This window comes from Heliangelus exortis, chromosome 22, assembly GCF_036169615.1.
Source record: "Heliangelus exortis chromosome 22, bHelExo1.hap1, whole genome shotgun sequence".
NCBI lineage: Eukaryota > Metazoa > Chordata > Aves > Apodiformes > Trochilidae > Heliangelus > Heliangelus exortis.
In genome coordinates this window covers 4202959-4221910 of record NC_092443.1, presented here as the reverse complement: position 1 = coordinate 4221910, position 18952 = coordinate 4202959, and the positions used below count along the sequence as shown (strand labels likewise).

Genomic DNA, 18952 nt, shown 5'->3' with positions numbered 1-18952 from the left:
TCTGCAGCTCGGCACGAAATGCAGTGACAGCACAGGAGCAGGAAATAAAAACTAAACCCTTACAAGACCTTCCAGTGGGAAATGTGCTGGATCTTGTAAGGAGTTTGCAGCAATGGACAGCTGTCCACTTTTTGACCTAATCCTACCAACAGCTGTGCAGTGGGGTAGCTCTTCAAAATGGTAGGAACTCACTTGAGTCTCATTCCTACCCCTCACCTTCAGGGTATTCTGAGTCTCCTTCAGAAAGCTGTGCCAGCTTCCCCCCAGCCCTCACATTCAGACAGGAGAAAGCACAAGCTACCCAAGTCAGCACCACCTGTGAGGCTGCAGCTGCATGTATTTAGATGACAAGGAAATGTCTAAAATCCCCAGGAAGCTTAACCTAGCCTGAGCCACTAAATCTTCACTATTTGTGGGTTTAGCTTAGCTAAAAAGGTGAAGGAAACTTGGGTGTGCCTACTCAGAACATATCACACATCTCAGCCTTGCAGTTACACTCCTAAATAAAAAGCAGCATTTTATCATCGTGTTGTCAGTTCTACTCTGCATAGGAGATAGGAGTAGAAACTAAGGAACAGTGATTTAGCCCTGCTATCCTTTGACAGGATCATATTCAGACAGGGAGGGGTTGCAAGAGCCAAGGGTACAGAAATAATTGTGCATTCATACCTGTCCTCTTCCTTCTTGCTTCTTCCAACTTCTCATAAACCTTGATCTCAGTTCTGAGTGACTGCAGAACCTTCTCACTCTCAGAGAGCTGATGTTGTTTTACATTAATTTCTGTTTGCAACCTGTTAAATCCCAATAAATGACTGAGTTAAAAATTAAATTCTTATCTTTTGTTTCAAAATATATAAAATCCATTCCCCTTTCCTCCATAATTCTTCCCTTGCCTTTTGAATATATCTGTGCACCTCATTAATGTTAATGGCTATGGCTGAACACATACTTGTCACATTGACAATTTTCTTCTCTAAATGAATGTCTAAATGTGGACAGAATCAATACCTGTTTAATTCATTACGACTGCTGTAAATCTGACATGTCAGATATCTGGTTTCATCCTCCTTTTGGCCAATTTGTTTTTGCAACCTTTCATTTTCCTTCTTGACACATTCATAATCCTCATGAAGATGCTCAATGATTGCATTCTTTTTAGAAAGAGATTCTCTTAACTTTTCGTTTTCCTTTTGCTTGTCTGAAACAGAAGAAACAGAAGGTATTTGCAGTGCCCAGGGCTCACTAAAACTCTGCTTTTTAACTTCTTCAGACTGTCAAAAATAACAGCTGCTCTTGTGAGTGTTAGGATTTCAATACTGCAGTTTTCTAACAACTTCTGCTGGATGCATTTTCTGTAACAAGCAACATTTAACCCCCAAATTGCAAATAATTCCAAGTAGAAGTTTTGTTCCACTTCTCTCTGGTCTGTTCTCTTTTAAAGGGTTTCCAAAAAGATGATGACCTGGCCTGTCCAGTCAGGGCTCTGTACCAGACTTCTAAACTGAAGTGTGATTCGTTTGCTTCTCTTTGCAACTCTTCTGTACTGAATGGTTTCATTTTCCACAGTACTGCTCTTGTATGGCTTTTATCCTTTGGCTTTTTTTTCATTGAGAGGGTTTCAGAATGGAAGCATGGGGGAAAAGGAGCAAGAAAATGGCATGGGGGAAGAGGAAAAAGAATATATAAAAAGAAAGCAATGCAAAAAAATAATGGAAATATGAAAGTGAATATCAAATAGAAAATGCTACAATTAAAGAGAGAAGCAGCATTACTGCTATTTCTTCATCATTGTCAGCCACATTTTGAATGCTTATGGTTGATCATGGAATTTCAGGGGGGGGAATAATGGAGTCTTTATATTTTATTGTTTTCTGATCAGGAAGGAGTTGCAGTCTGGTCCTGTAAAGCACAATTTTATGTTTTTACCTCTGGATCCTTTTGCTAGCATTGCATTCAGAACTTCATTTTGCTTCCTCAGGAAATGTATTTCAGAAGTCAGGGAACTGTGCTGCTCTGGGCCATGGATAAAAATGTTTGCAGAACCTACAAATACATGCATAAAAGATGATTTATGAGTCATCTCTAGGTCATTAAACTTTCCAGACAAGAACAATTAAAAAAAATGACAGAAAACCACATTATGAAAGATATTTCTCCCCTCTATAGTTTGAAGTTATCCCTACAGACTAAGAGGCAGTTCAGGTTAATGCCAATTAATCCAAAGCCCCACATCACAACTCTTTCATTGCTGGGCAACCATTACAGAAAAACTGCAAAATTATCCGTGGCAGTCTGTAGCTATCAGGTAAAATTCCAAAATGCATGAGTTATTTTCTGCCATTGCTGTTCTTTGAAATTAATGCCAGCTGTAGGAGGTCTGCCATCATTTCAGTACTGCTCTGTTCATGCTCTGTTCTATTTCATGACAGCACTGAAGAGGACCACGAAGGTTCTACCAAATAATCCATGATGGGTAATGCAGAAAGTAACATAAATAGCCTGGTAATTATTTTATTGCCACACCAGTCTAGAACATAAGGCTGGAGTCTCTGTCTTTGCTTCTGATTATAAACTGAGAACCCATTTATGATAGGGATGAAGATTCAGCCCTCTTAAATTCATATATCTCAAATTCAGATAAGAGCCAGTGTTGATCAACTCTAAGTAGTCATGGGGAGAAACAGACACCTCCAGAGAGCAACTCACACCATGTGTCCCCTCCACACCTCTCTGTGGATGAGGTGTCTGTCCTGTCCTCCAACGAGACAGATTCCTCTCCAGTGCCCCATGAGCAGCTCTGGCTAACAGGCACTGGTTTTACATCTGTAACTTTTAGAAACTGAAGGGTGATGACCCCTGCTCTGAGGATCTCACTGCACTAGGCACATGAATGTGTTAAACTGTGTATCCAGCCTGTCCCATTCCAGCCTAGGAATCCTCCTGATGATTTGTGTCCATGCTGCTCATCCCACACCACGTGTATGAAATGTTACAGGACATTCTGAAAACTGCCACGTTCCACTCTCAAGGTTGCTGCCTCTGAAATGCAAGTCAAGTAATTGTTATTGCCCTTTATAACCTGCTTATAGTCAGTAAAACACTTTGGGACCCACTAGAATTAACATGACTATTAAAAGTATTTTTCAGTTCATTGGGTACCCCAGTATCTCCTACGCTTTAAAGCCTGAGATAACTCCATGAGTCTCAACTCCTTGGTTAATAGAGAAATAACCAGCTGGCAAAAAAATTAGCTGAATGTTTGAGGAGGATGCCTTTCAGCTCTGGCAGTTCAATTTGATTTGATGTGCTGCACTTCCTCTGAGTAATCTCATTTTATTGTAATCCCAACTGAAGCTTTTACCCACTACCTAACTGGGATGTAGTGTGCCATGATTTGCACCTCTTGTCGTTCCTGAAAGACTCAAAGGCTCCAGAAGCCTGGCACTAATGGCATTTTACTATCTATATGTTAAAGAGTTGAGGTAGCTATGTGAACTCAAAAGGCTTTTTCCTTTCAGATTTTAACAAAGCAATTCAACTTGAAGTGGCAAGGTTTGATGGTCTCATCTTGATTCTAATTTAATTTATTGCCCATCACCCAGCTTTATCCTATTTGAAAAGTTATGCTATCACAGCTCTATGGAAAGGCTTCAGAGTATAACTAACACTTATCTCACATACCAAGGGATAATGGAGAGCCAGTGGTAATAAGGCCACAATCCTGCAATTTGACCCACTACTGAGACTTCTGCTTCTGTGCAGAGCCCTGCTGACATCAATTATGCTCTCCATAGATGCAGAAGTTCATCTAACCAGAGTAAAGTGGAGCATCAGGGCCTATGATTGGCCTACACTTGAGTTTTCATTATGTTTTGTGCTGAAAAAGGTGCTAAGGAAGTGTATCTTGAAGGGTTCAAAGGAAAAACCTGACTGAGAGATAGAAAGTACTGGAAATCCCAGCAAACAGGAAGGAAATCTCTGTTCCTAGGAAAAGCAAAACAAAGGCAAACTGAAAAATGAGGAGTCTGAGGAGACACATCAGCTACTTAGGAGTTTAAAAAAGCAAACAAAAACCCCTTTTAATGTTAATTGCTCTTAATAATTGAATATTGTGAATAATTGTTGAAACCTGGGGAACTCAAAACTGCACTTTTGATTTTATTTTGAAGCCTAACATTTGAAATGATTGAAGCAATTATTTTAGTTCTGCTTGCACTGCAAACCTCAGCTCTACAGGAATGATGTAGTAATTACAAGTACTTGAGTCATTTATAGAATACTAGAAGCCCAGAGGCATTTAAATACTCTAGAAAGTCTAAACATTACAAAAAAGCACAGCAAAAATAGGGGGCAGATGTGTGTATATACACACATATAATATTCAGACAAAAAAAAGTCTAAGTATTAATTAGCAGAGCAAACTCCAGACCACATGAATTTAACAGGCTCTCATCAGCCACTAAGTATGCTACAATTTGGTTTTCTTTTTTAAAGGAAAACAAACTAAAAATACTAAATTAAAAGTAAAAAATGGTTTTGAGTTATTTTGTCCCAGAGCTACAATCTGCTTCAGCCTCTCTTAGGAACTACTTCTTACACTGAAAGACAAAAAAAGCCTCTCTATTAGGAAAAAAGTAGCATCACTATTAGAAGAGAGAACACACATATCTGAAAACATGAAAGAGATCTTCAAAACAGATAAATAGGAAGCACTGAAAGAACATGGTAATAAAAAGGAGCTGTTCTAACAGGTGGTTGCTTTTTTCTTATCCAAATTTCTCCTCCACGCATTGGTAGATGCACTAAGGCAACAAGACAGATGGAAGGCATAAGACAGTTTATAAAGAAAATATACTTTCACTGCATTAATGGATGCCCTTGCCAGAATCTTTATGAAGCTGTAAAAGAGTTGGAAATGTTTCAGTGTGGTTGTTCCACAGAGCAGTGTGCCTTTCCAGCAGTGTAAATACTTCATGAATGAAATAGATGCTTTTTATACACCTTTCCATCACTGTAAATTATCCCTGAAAGCAAACTGCCATTTGCAGGTAGTCTCCATTTAAACAACAGAAATGGATCATGGGGATGATGTAAAACCATAATGAATCTAATGTCAATATTGGTGAAACTGAGTAAAAGGAAAGCATGTGTGTATTTATTGCCTGTTCCACTCTGAGTAATATTGCATATTAATCAATTGTCCAGTGGGGGGAAATGTGGGAAGGAGAGCAAGAGCAGAGCAAAGTGTGGAAAAGATGCCTGGTACAGTGAGGTTGAAAAGGTGCTACAAAAGTATCCCTTGTGGAAGTCTGGCTCCCCATTTGTGAAAAGTTTTAAACTCTGAGATTGACTTTCAAAGATGCTGAACACTGACAACAGAGAGCAGTGACTCTGCATATTTTTAGTACTTTTCATCCACTGCTTTAAATGAGGGTTTGGAATGAAAACCAACTATGTTACAATTTCCATCAGTTTCTGCCAGGTATTTCTCATTAAAAACTCCTGATGTCATTTTGTGTACCACACATTTATCACACCCATCAGTTCCAATGAGAAGCTCAGCACCATGGCCTGGGCAGGCTCTGTCTTGCAGATACTTTGTGCCTGTATGTAAACACAGGCTGGCTTTAAGGCAGTCATAAAATGCCAGGGAAAGCATCTTCAACAGCCCTGTTAGCAGTGGTGCTGTGCTGACACACAGAGTGGGGACAGGAAAGCTCATTCCACAACATTCCTACTTTAGATCAATAGCAGGAAGGCAATTTAGAGCAAAGCATCTTCTCCTCTGCTCACACTGGGCCCAGGCCCCACTTGAAATGATATTGATAAAATAAATGGGTTTCCTCTCCTGCAGCTGCCCCTGGCTGGACAAGGCAGAGGATTAAAAGAGCACAACACCCTCAACTCCAAGACTTTGATACCAATAGTGATATAAAAAAATGTAAATACACCCTCAAAACCCAAACTGCTTATTGATAACAGAACTAGAAGGGTCTTTCTTTTAATTCTCTGAATTAAATTTAACCATAGTATCATCAAATGTCATAAAGCTACCTGGCAGTCCTGTTCTCTTAGGAGTGCAACTGTAGGGCTGAGGCAGTGTGGGACCTGTGTCCCAGAAATGATCTGTGCATTGGTACTGGAGATTCTTCAAGCAGTGAACTCAAGGCAGAAGCACTCTGTGTCCATGCCACCCCACAAGCATGGAAAAGCTGTGTCTGCTGGAGGTGCTCAAGAGGCAGCAGTACTCAGCCATTTTCCAACTATGAAGGGGTGCTGTTTATGAAGAAAAACCCTACAAACCATTTCCAGCAGAATTTGATCCCCCAGGCTTGAAGCATTTGATGTGTCATGAAATGAATTTTTACCTTGCTCTAGGTCCTTGTCTGTTACTTGTCTCTCAAGCTGCTTCCTCAGTCTCTCATTAGTTTTTATGGAGTATTCTAAACGTTGTCTCAGGATTCTAATTTCTTGCAGATGCTCCATTAGTAACTCTAAATAAACCAAGAGACCACTTCTTACTTAGAGTAAATGATTGTATTCCTTTATACTGTGTGCTCCTGTCAAATCTAATGTGTGTTAATACCAAAAAAAATGATACAGAGCTGTTCAAATGAGCAGACATTATATCCAGCTCCACAACAGTCTTTTTTCCATACAGTGCCCATGCCATGCAATTAGTGAAAACTCCTATTTTACATTTCAACTTAAACTGCCATCCAATTTTCAGATTTTTAAAATTTCTCTTAAAAAAACCTTTTGGAAGCAACAATTTTATCCAGTGAAAATATTCCCCGACCCAGGAAACAAATCCAAAGCTCTGCAATGCAGCTTGATGCACCAATAGCAAACATTTTTCTTTATAACAATAGGAAGCTTACCAGAGTAACACAGATATCAATTTGCCTTACACAATGCATACCATAATAAATAAATCTGTGCTATCAAGTTGCATTACTGTACCTTTTCCTTCTTGCTTTGCCATCCTATGATTTTTCTTCCATTGGCTGTAAGTTTCAGCTTTACTCAGGAACTTCTGTTCTGTCACTACTTTATTTGTCAGTTTATCCATGTCATACACTCCTGGTTTACTCTGCAATATTTTTCTCCAGAACACTACATGCTGCCTCCTGCCTCAGCTATTAAATTTTCATTGCTCCCTACAACCAACAACTGCAAGCATCACTTGTGCTAAGTGAAACTATCCAGGTCAAACATGACACCACTTATTAATTATGCAGCACTTACAATTCTCAAGGAAACACAAGACTGGCTTTTATAAAATTAGAAAATCTCTCTTTTTTCAGTGTATTCATCTCTTGACAATTATCTATTTTCCCCTTATAACTTGTCTGTTTAGAGACTGTCTGGAGCATGGTAAGAGATGATATTCCAAAACAAAAAAGACACAAAATATCATAGCTAATTTTGTTTCAAACAGGAGACAGTTCCAATTGTTGTCATCTCAGGAAGCCTTATTACTGAAATTGCAATGATTATGCAAGATACTGGAAAGCTGGAGCAGACAAAGATTCTTCATTATTTCTTAATTAGTTCCTTTGTGTCTTATTTATCACTTTTCCCAATATCCAGCGAATCTTCAGTGGCAAAAAAATTACCTGGGGGAAACCTGTTTGGCAGCAGTGCCACTGTGCCATGCAGTCCTTCCAGGTCGTGCCTGTGCTCAGGTGATCCCAGAGATGACTTTTCTGACAGATCAAAGTCAGACAAGCTATGAAGAGCAGATGGTACAGGTGATCCATCCTTCAGCTGCTGGTACATTGTGGTGTTCTTCTCGTTATCCCTTTTGTGTCAAGTAAGATGTTTTAAAATTAAAGAAAAATGTATTTTATTACTTTGGAAGCAAGAACAGGAGAGCATGGTGTCAAATTTACAAGTCAAAGGTAAAATTAGTGAATTTTATCCTCTCTCTTCACCTTCAGCATGGGGGCTTTGGGGATTGAAGTTCAATGACACTGAACTTCAGTGACCCTGAGCCACCCCCACGGTCAGGGCTGAGGGGTGGCTGTGACAACAACCTGAGTGTCCCTCTCAGCAGCTCCACTGGGGTCATGTCTGAATACACACAGTGGGTGTTATGGCACACGTGTCACTTGTGTGTGAGAGGAACAATCCTGGTGCTGTGATGCTGCTCAGTATCTCAGCTCTTTGCTAAGATGAGGGAACAAAGCCTTAGTTTGTACTCTAGGGATGTTTTAATATCAAATGGGTATTAACAAACAGACAACAGAAGCAGAGCTGCCCCAAAGAGTAAAGCAGTGGAAATTGTGCTACAAAACATCACAAATGTATCAACTGTATGTCTGATAAACACTCAGTTGCACTCTTACCTTTGAGCCAGTTCATAAAGCAAAGTAATTTCTGTACCTGTTGACTTTCCTGCAAAGCAGAAATATCAGGTTAAAAACAGATACTGAAAATGGTGTTTTTCCCCCTCCATCTTCAACTATTTAAATACAGAATGGTAAATTAATGAGACATTAGAGAAGCCAACAGATACTCAACACACTGTGCATTAATGTCAAATGCTGTGCATGAGCAAAATTGTTTATAGCCCAGCAACAAAGCAATAGCTTTCTCTGTAGTTCAAAAAAATTACTAGGTACCCCAGGTGCCAGATTTTACAGCCTTGGTGTTTTAGTTAGCATATAGATGTAAAATATTGTGCTGTATGGCAAAAGCATTAGAGGTACATGCTATTACTTCTTCAATAAAAATCCTATAAAAACAATTCCATCTCACTTGGATTTTGTCCACCCAGAGTCAGACTAACCAGTTATCCTTAATAAAGGAACAGACAGGGCTTTGCCTGCAGTATTCTCAGTGGTACTGTGAGTGAGTGCAAGCACAGATCAGTGTGCAGGAGACCTGGCCTCAGACACTGATTTGGAAAAGGAAACTAAAGAGTTTCGTGGTGTCACCTTGGCTCCCCCTATTTTAAAATTTTTGTGCAATTAAGCAAAAGTGGCAGGCAAGAGTTGCACAGCTGAGATTTCAGGGGAATGAACTGAAGGTCAGGATGGAAATGCAGAGACAGAAGGTTGTTTATGCTTCTTCTTTACAGTCAATTCTTAGTAGGCTGGATGTTCTTTATAACCCTACAAACATCATTTTATTTTAATGTGCGATCCAACGCAACACCATTGTGGTAGATATATTGAATTGTCTTGGTTGTCAGTGAATTTTCATAGTATATAGGATACCATCTGTTGGTTTGGGTTTGTTTTGTTTTTTTTTAAAGGCATTTAATGTTTATTCACTACACAGTCTTCTCATTTGTAATGCAAGGAATCTCTGTAGCCACCGGAATCATTGAATACACTCAGTCTTTTATCACACTGCTATGACACGTTAGCCAGAACACCTTTTTCTCTTATACAACTCCTTTATATGAGCAATTGAAACTGCAACATGCTGCCACTATCTTTAATGAAAAGCAGGATACAAATCATTGCATGGCTGGGCCTGAACAAAGTGCTCTTCTGGAGGCACTTGCAGGCAGACGTAGGGGTCAGGGTCCCTATTTCAGGCCACCTCAGCCGTTTTGCTGACCATGTCAGTTTTGCAGCTGTGGAAGTATTGCTAGTTGGGTGGGTCAGAAAAAGCAACACTTGGGAGGACAGGAAAGGGTCATTCCTGCTGAATTTCACTCGTGTTAGCACCCCTCTGCCACTGACTTGCTTCAGAGTAGGGACTGAAGGTGATGAGCATGAGAGACTCTTCCTGCAGGAGAGGAACATTGGAGCTGATGCTCATTTTACAGAACATGGTTGCATGTTAATTCTCATGGCAGTGTGTGGCTCTCCCAAAGCTTTTCATAGCCAGATTGGCAGCAAAATGCAGGTCTTGATGTTTAACAGTGATGTCAAACAATAGGTGAGGGAACTGGGATTATCAGTCAAGGGACAAGAGCAATTTTAGATGTCTGAGCTCCCATTTTTCAGACAATAATTCAATTTTCACTGATAATTTACAATTTCTTACTGGTACATCTTACAATGTCCTTTCCTGGGTCCTCAGCTTTCTCTAACACCAGGACAACATATCTCTGGTGGACTTCTAGAGTGGTCTTGTCCTGCAGTTGTGCCCCACAGAAACCCTCAAATACAAACCAGCTTGCAATACCCCAGCCTCTTAAATTCATGAGCTACTCAAAACCCTGAAAGGAATTTTTCTCCTCTGCCTTCTGAACCAAACTGATTTTCCCTTTATCTTCCCCTTTATTTTGTTTTTCTACAAGCAGTGTTTGGGTGGATTTCTCCATAAAGTCTATGGCTTTTTTTTCTTGGTACATCCAGTTACAGATGATTTTACACCTGTATACAATTCAAATTGTGTTATTTCTACAGAAATATCAATACTGGGCAAATCAATATGGTTATCACCTTCCAACTGTCCAATCCAGGATTGTTTGCACTGTCTTCAAAGGCATTGGCTTTAGCAAACTGCCTAGATGCACTAGGATATGATTATTTCTTCTTTCACTCTAAAAGCACAGCCCAGATCTCTGCACTGCAGTTACCCTTCTTGCAAGCAACTGCACTTTAGGGGAAAAACATCAGGAACCTATAATTTTTTCTTTTTAGTTAAACATAGATTTAAAACCCAGCTGTGAACCATGCCTATGAGAACCCTCCAGTGCAGATAACCAGTGCTCAGGCTCAACAAAGCTGGGCTGTTCCCTGAAATAGTAAATGCTCAAGAGTAACTAAACTTTTACTTAGCTACAAACCACATATTTTGAACAGTGAAAGCACACATGTGCTAGGACAAACAACTCAAAATTGAAGATGTTGATACAGAGGACAACTACAAAGGTAAAATCTCATGGTTGGAACACTATCTCCAAGGCAGTCCTCCCTATAAACCATTTAAAAGCAAACAAGAAGTAAGGCTTCCTCTTCACTACGAAGAAAAATGTAAAAAACCTTCATATTTCAAGAACATGAATATATATCAGACAAGAAGCACAAAATACTGCTACTTACCACCCAGGAATTTTCTCTCCAGCTTCTCAAACAACAGCACACTTTGGTTCAGTTGTTCACGGAAGCCTTCAGCAACATAATAATCTACATCACTGGCTTGAAGCAGTTCCTCAAAAGCTTTAATAAGGCTCATCAGATGTTGATGGTAAGTGACACAACCACTGTGGATCTCTTCAATTTGTTGGCATTGAAAGGAGAGTTCTTGAGCTTGTGAATGAACTAATGAATCATAGCTGAGAAAATGAAATTATCCTTAAAGTAATTTTCTGATCGTAAATAACATTTAAATATAAATAGTGAATTAAACTTATATTCCTAAGCTATAATTTTATGTGACTCAATTTTCTTTTTAAATGCTTTCAGAGCCACAATGAGCAATGTATTGTCTCTAACTGTTGAGTTTTGGATTTATGAGCATAACTTGTGGGTTATTATCCTTCACTTAACTGCTTCATTTATAAAATGGGTAGAAACTACAGTGATTGTTGTTTGTCTGCTTGGAAATAAACTGGATGGCATGCAAAGGTGTCAAAGTAAATAAAAGTGAACAGATGAAAAGAACCTTCTTTTAGATGAAAATAATAGCAACAACAATAACAATACTAGACAAAGAATACACAAATTTTTCCTTACTGGTTGGGGTTTTATTGTTTGTGGTTTGTTTTTTTTAATGCACTATGGAAGGCCAGATGGAGCTGTTCCTTCTTCCCTGCCAGGAGCACAATATTGGACATCAGTCTGAAAATTCTGCACATTCCTGCATGTTTATTGCTGGAGACAAGCCCATAACAACCACTGGAGTGTCCTAACTCTTGAACTCCACGAGTCAGAATATAAATTTCAACTCAGATCAATTCTCTGTTTGCAAATACAGACACCCCCTTTATACTGCCACTGCCTGTATCACAGTTAGAGAGCTTCCTACAGAACCATGCACTTGTGGAGAGAAAAAGGGAGAGGATCTGAAAAGATGCAGAGAATCAAATGATAAACAGGGAATAAACAAACTATTACAGTGGGGGTTGTTATAAATTTTTTACTGTCATTTGTATCAGAAGAGATGCATAACTCGTTTTTGGGTCTGTCACTTGTGACTCAGGCAGTTTTCCCAGACAGTGACCATAAAAACTTCTCAGCAACCCATACTGTCTCATTCCTTAATTTACACAGTTACATCTTCCTTTGTAAAATGGATAAAGTATATTTTCAAAGTATGTAAATTTATGAGTACTGTGCAGCATGACTGTATTTTATGACAGTCATACTAAGAGATACACAGCAGTCCATGTTGGTGGTTGCTCAGTGTCTCCAAAAAGCTCTACTCAGGTATTTTGAAGAAATTCAGGGGGCTGAACACCTTCCTGTTATACCTCCTGCCATTCCATAGGCCCTCAGGACAGTAACAGGATTAGAAGGGGGAAAAAAGGATGATAGTGGTGAAAGTTAAAAGGTTTAGTCTAATGGGACCTCATTTTGTGTCTCTGATTTATAGATATGCTTGTCAAAAGGCTTCCTCCAGTCCTATCACACAAAACACAAGATGGACACATTCCAGCTCCCCATAAGTGATTTTGAAGCTTATGACCTCATTCTATAAAATTTCATTCATTAATTGCTATATATAAATCTATTTTCACATCCTTCAAAAGAAGGCATTATGGCACTGAACTGCAAAACAAATTATAACTACAGTGTAAACTTATTTTATACATAAAATGTGGTCACACAAACAGAAGGGCTGCCATGAATCTGCTTGCTAATTGCCCAGGGAAATATTTCTATCTTAAAAGTTCCACTTCCTTGCACTTGTCACGTGAAAAAAACCTGAGTGATGCAGAACTGTAATACCCTGATTTAACTACAACACCACACTCCTATGTGAATAAAATTATCTCCATATTGCCCTTCTGTGTTATTTGGTATTGCTGTTTACAAAAGGAACCAGAAACAGTAATAGCTTTACTCACTTGGATGGTGATGTTTCTCTCAGTTTGTTCTGAAGATGATACACTTCATCAAGATGTCTATTTGCAATTTGCTCTTTTTCAAGTTCTGCCTCATTTGCTGATAGTACTTCCTGAAGGTCTTGTGCTGTCCATGTGTCAGCTGCTGTTGAAGGCTCTAAATTCCTGTTTTCAGTGTGGATCTCATAATCCTGAGGGCCACTAGAAAATGCTTTGGTTTCCTGCAAAGCTGAGTCCTGCACTTGTGCAACGTGTCCTTCCACGGGCAAGGCCATGTCACTCAAAACTGCACTGGAAATATCATTCAGTAAGAGCTGGTCAGAGGTCTGTAAATGGAACACGAACATTTTGTACTTTTCAAGCTCAGACTTCATATTATTAATTCTTTGTTTCAATTCTTCTGTATCATTTATGGCTTCACAGTCATCAAGTGCATCTGTACTCGTTACATTCAATTTGGGAGAACGCAGGCATTTGGAACCTGAATATGTGGTGGCTGAGTCAATGTCCTCATGTTCCAGGGAATAAAACTCTTCATTTATCTCTTTTAATGAACACTGGATATTCACATTGCTAATGTTATGATGATTTTGCATTTCTGAAAAACAGGAGGCTTGCATGTGAATATTAATATTTCTTTATTTGGCATTCCATACTTAACACCACTAAAATGAATTCATTTACTTCTATACTAACAGAATAAAAATGCAGAATAATTGTGAACTATACAATAGCAGTTTGACTTTTGACCTCTTTCTATGATTTGCACTTAACTTGCACATCAAATATATCACCTTCCAAATAAACAATTTTCAAAATACACCCCCTATCTTTTCCCAAATGGCTGAACATTACTTTTGCTACATGCAGTCCTGAACCAGACACTGATGAAACCCAGACCTTTCCAGCCACAAAGATGATAATCTCAAAGATAAGGCACTGAGCTTTAAAAGTAGGTGCTATGACTTTAAAGGGTGCTTCCTGAAACTTCCAATTCTTTATTCTTTTTCCATTCAGTTCCAAGATCTATACAAAACCAACCAGAGCATAAAGTCAGTGAATTTTTAAAAGATTATCAACAAAAAAGTAGCATTAGAAAAGGAGGCTTTAACTTCTTAAAATGTGTTCTAAACAAAATCCATAAAAGTGTTTGGTGTTAAAGGTTTTACTGGCCCTCATTTGGCATGCACATCATCTTAGCCCTTAGCTGCATTTGCCATTCCTAAGGAATACAAACACCCCAGATTCAGGCCAAGCAAAGCAATATATTCCTATATACATTCTTTTTTTATAGCTCTGCATATATTGAGGGCTGTATGTGTCTTAAGAAAATGTAAGAAAATGGTTGCTTTCTGATTACCAGTAAATTAAATTTGCCCTCTCTATTAGTTCTGAAAAAAATCACTATGAATTAGAACCTCTCTTTTGGGAGTTCATTGATCTGGCAGAGGTCTCAATGCTTTCAAATTGGTTTCCATGGAGAATTTGAAGCCCAGGTTCAAGCTCTAAATCAGTATAAAATCTCAGGGGCAGCCAGCTGTACATGAAGGCCCAAGTCAAGCTCAAGCACAAGAGAATAAAAAAAAATATGACCTAAAAGCAGGGAAAAAAATTAAGTTGAATTATTGGGTGATCAATATGTGAAATTAAGGCCAGATGATGCTCCTGCAGTACTCAGCCTGCTGCACACCATTACGTGTGTCACTCCAAAGGGGACAGAACCACAGGATAGAAATGCTTCCAAGAAAATGCCTGTGCATGGATTCAGTAAGGGACATGAAATGTGGGGATGCAACCCTGGAGTTCATGAGCTTCTCCTCCTTCTCTACCAGTTGGCTGCTGCAGGAGCACAGATGTCAGAGGAGGCTGTGGACTCAGATGGACAAAAAGCCAGATACAAGATGAACTCTTAAATCTTGGTTTCATGCAAACATTCCAGATAACAAAACCAGGAAATAGTTAATTGGGAAGAAACCATTTCTGATTAGAAGAGTGGTTAGTTTTCAAAGAAACACTTCCCTTTTATTAAGGCAGAGCTAGTAAGCTCTCTGTGCACACAAGTGTCCACACACAAAAAGGGCAAACGTACAGCACAGTGCTGCAAACCAACTCACCAGCTTCAAATGATGTGACAAAGAATTATAAAATTGTCCACATCCTCTGTACTCTAAACAGAACATGTTCACCAGGTTATTACTCAAGCCCTCCCCAAAAAGACTAATGGTGCTGCAGAAACATGTAACACACAGTATTAAGCCTATTTCATTTCCATTAAATGATTCCATTAGGTTTCAACCTAGCTGAATGCCTTCAAATAATTCAGATAAGCAAAATTCTATCATTCAGTTGCTTCATTTGAACAGTTCATAACTAGATGCAGAAGCAATAAGTAACAAACATTTAATTCAGAGAAGAGTTAAGAAGTGAGGACATTAGCAATAGAAATCAGAGTTAGGCACACAACTCATTATTTTTACTGGAAACTAGACTCATAAATCCCTGTGGTCCTTCTGAAAGCATAACCCTTAAAAGATCAGCTTGGATTCTTAGAGCAATTAATCCCTACTAGGTATGAAAAGAAGTTTTAAAACCCACAAATAATGGCAAGGGAGACAATTACCTGCAGTAACTTACAATTTTGCACAATTTAGAAGAAACTAGAGTTTATTATTATTTTTTTCATACTGTATAAATGCTGTACCTTGATAGTTTTGCTGGGTTTTTTCCATCTCATATTCATTCTTGCCTCCTGCACCTGGATCAACACTTGGCAACTCCACCTGGACCTCACTATTATCCAGTCTGAGCAATGAGTCAACTGGGAGAATAGTGAGGGAAGGTAAAACAGAAGTCAGTAAGTGACTGAAAAAAAATTAAGTGGGGATAGTTTAACAAAACAAACAAAAAAATACTAAGCAAAAACAAAAGAGGAAATCCCACCCCACAAATGCAAACAGTTTGGAACAGGAAAATCATCTAAGGAGGAACTATTGAAAATGTAGTACAAATATTACTGGTCATATGAAACAGTGTTTGCACATTTTTAAAATACCTGAACTAATTAGAGGGATAACTACTAAGAATGGGAATCACAAAGGCTTCCTACCAGCAGATGAAGGCAAACATTTGCAAGTCCCCTTCCTAATGTTCAATTTTCAGTGCAATTTTAAATGTTTTATGTTAAGCTTAGAGAAAAGGCTAAAAAGTTTCACCATTGTGAGCACAGATCATTAATCTTCTGCAGTGGCTCAGTGCATCAAGTCTCAGAATTACCAAGGGTGCAGTACAAGTGGTATTCAGGGTAAAGAAATCAGTGTGGAAAGAAATCCCAGCACTGCAGACCTAGAAGATTCTGCTTCATTTCAAGAGTACTGCCCTTCTCAGAACTCTTATTTTGCACCTACTAAAATCAGTTGCTGTGGTCCTATCAGCTGATGTATTTGCAATCAAGTTGTGCTATATCTGTCCCTTACCACAATGACGTTATCATTAACAGAGACTCTGCAACCTCAGCATTTGACAGTGGCTCACTTAACACTTGGTTGAATCTTTATTTCCTATATTTACACCTCCTTTCTCACTCATCTTTTATATATCTCCTCAGTTTTTAATCTAATTGCTAAGTGCATTTTTGCATTTTTTTTTTTTACCACTTCATATCTTTCTAGAATACCTTTTGTTCTCTGCCTTCAATTTGTCATCCTCAGCCCATCCACTTAGTTCATAAACAATTGAGTTTACATTAACCCAGACACACTGGAAACTGGCATGGATGACTGAGCAGTGGAATAGTGGAAAAACTTATTTATGCAATATAAACAAACAGTACTGTTATACTCTCCTGTCTCAATTACAGACAGTTTTCATTCCACTTGGCAACTATAAAGAAAACTTTCCATTTACCTGAACATTGACATATATGGCTGCATGTGTGGGGCACCCTGTGAAATTATCATTTATTATATACTTCATGCCACACATACACAGCATTTTCTATTCCATATGAAGCTGGTTTATATTATAGCAGCAAAGAAAAAAAAAAAGGTGTTTCTCAGGATCTATACATATTTGTCGACCCAAGAAAATGTAAGATTAAGCAACACTGTATCTATGTAAATATGATTTGATTTTACTTTCTCCTACAAGAAAAGAAGCCACTATTTCAAGCAGCATTACAAGTCATTATGTCTACTCTTTATTTACCTCTGACTGATGTGCTTTCCTCTGCAGGCTCCTCTTGCAGGTCAGCTACAGACTCATTCAATAACAACTCCCCATTTGTTTGTGGCTGCAATGCTTTGGTTTGTACTTCACATGCTCTCAGATCTTCAGAGGGTTCCCTGGCACAAGGCTGTGGTTTTGAATCTGACTGCTGCACAGAGGAGCTGAAAGGCTCAGCTCCTAATGGTCTGCATGATCTTGAGAGAACGGGCAGATGGGACTTCTTGGGCAGGGAAGCAGATTCAGTCTGAAAAAGGCACAGAATAAAACAGGGAGTTGGCTAACAGTAAGTAAAGAAGTACTAAGAAACATTCCAGGAAAAATACAATTTTTCCTGTGAGATCAGTCAGCTGTCACAGCAGTTGCAAAAGGACAATCTCAATACCCTTGCATCATGAAAAACAAATATCTATGAGAGAAAAAAAATCCTATCCCACTGCTTCAGTTTTCTGTAACTGCTGCTCTGCATCCACAGCCAAACAGGGAAAAGCTTCCAGCTCATGAAGCAGGACAGCAAATTCACCATTGACTAACAAAAGCTTTTTATCAGTAGGCATCTTATTAAACTCTGAATTTGTCTATGCCCTAGGAAAACAGTTTCACACCCAAACAGGCCTCTCAAACTGCTGCTTCACACTCTCCTCATTTATATGATAAATGTCTGACAGCTCACTAACTGGTTTTGGTTTTGTTTTTGTTTTTCAAATTGAGGATCCTCTCGATTTTTCCCAAATTCCTGAACACATTTTCCTTTGTTCCTTTTGTCTCCACCAAACAGACCCTACCTCCTACCAGTCCCACTTTCACACCTTTGAGAAAATCAATGTAACTTTGCATCAGCCACAGAGGAAATTTTTGTGCCTTAGAGAAATTATGAACAAGAACAGCTTCTTCACAAACACACTCTAAATTGCTTCCATAGGATTCCCATTTCCTGCTGTAAGAGACTTTCTGTCACTGGAGCTGGGGGGAGAAGTTAAATTTTTTTAAGTCACTGCATTTTAACCTCTCACCTTTTGAAGACTGCATAAAACACATTTGTCTTTGTTTAAACCACAAAGAAAAAAAAAATAAAAATACTGCTATCTTCAACAAGATAAGAGCATGCTGTATTTTGATGAGTGTTATGGAATTGTATGCAATAATAAGAAAAATCAATAATGGCATATTCAGATAGATTTAGTCTATTTTTTTTCCTGTTTACTTGCTCCACCAGTATCAAAAGTCCCCCAATTTCTTTTACCACCCAATGTATTCTGAAACACCTTTCCACATTCATTTCTTAGCAATTATAGTCTTTACACAGTCTAAAAATAATAAAGAAGAAATTCCATTTTCCTAATGATAAACTCAATTCCTTTTGTACATATGTGAATGCAGCAGCATTTGGAGGCTGAGAAATAAATCCAGGTGGGATGATTTTCCTGCTATCTTCCAGCTTACTAAACTGAACTAGTAACAGCTAACAATTTCCAGCTGGCTCAGGGCTGCTGTACAGACATATCCATCACCCAGATTACCCAAAGTCCAGTTCAATTGGCTACAGGAAATAATTTATAAAAGCCATTAAGAAACAAGAGAGACACTGCACTGGCCAAGCAAGAAAGCTTTTAAAGCAACTGACTCAGGGATCACACTGAGGTTGCAAGTCATTAAACAGGAGAGAAATCTGGAAAACTATGACTCAAACAGTATTTGGAAATTCAGTGAAAACAGGAACTTGAAAAAGAGATTTTGGTGATCAGAATTGCAGAAAGA

At 38.7% G+C, this 18952-nt stretch overlaps 1 protein-coding gene across 1 annotated transcript in view; it reads right to left on the bottom strand.

The window, feature by feature from the left end:
* Positions 1-18952, bottom strand: part of CDK5RAP2 (CDK5 regulatory subunit associated protein 2) — a 70213-nt gene that overhangs the window by 11566 nt on the left and 39695 nt on the right. The window contains 10 exon segments of the mRNA XM_071766657.1: positions 670-791; positions 1009-1198; positions 1927-2043; positions 6369-6494; positions 7620-7804; positions 8352-8400; positions 11010-11242; positions 12977-13571; positions 15675-15791; positions 17177-17441. Coding sequence (XP_071622758.1) covers positions 670-791; positions 1009-1198; positions 1927-2043; positions 6369-6494; positions 7620-7804; positions 8352-8400; positions 11010-11242; positions 12977-13571; positions 15675-15791; positions 17177-17441 — 1999 coding nt within the window.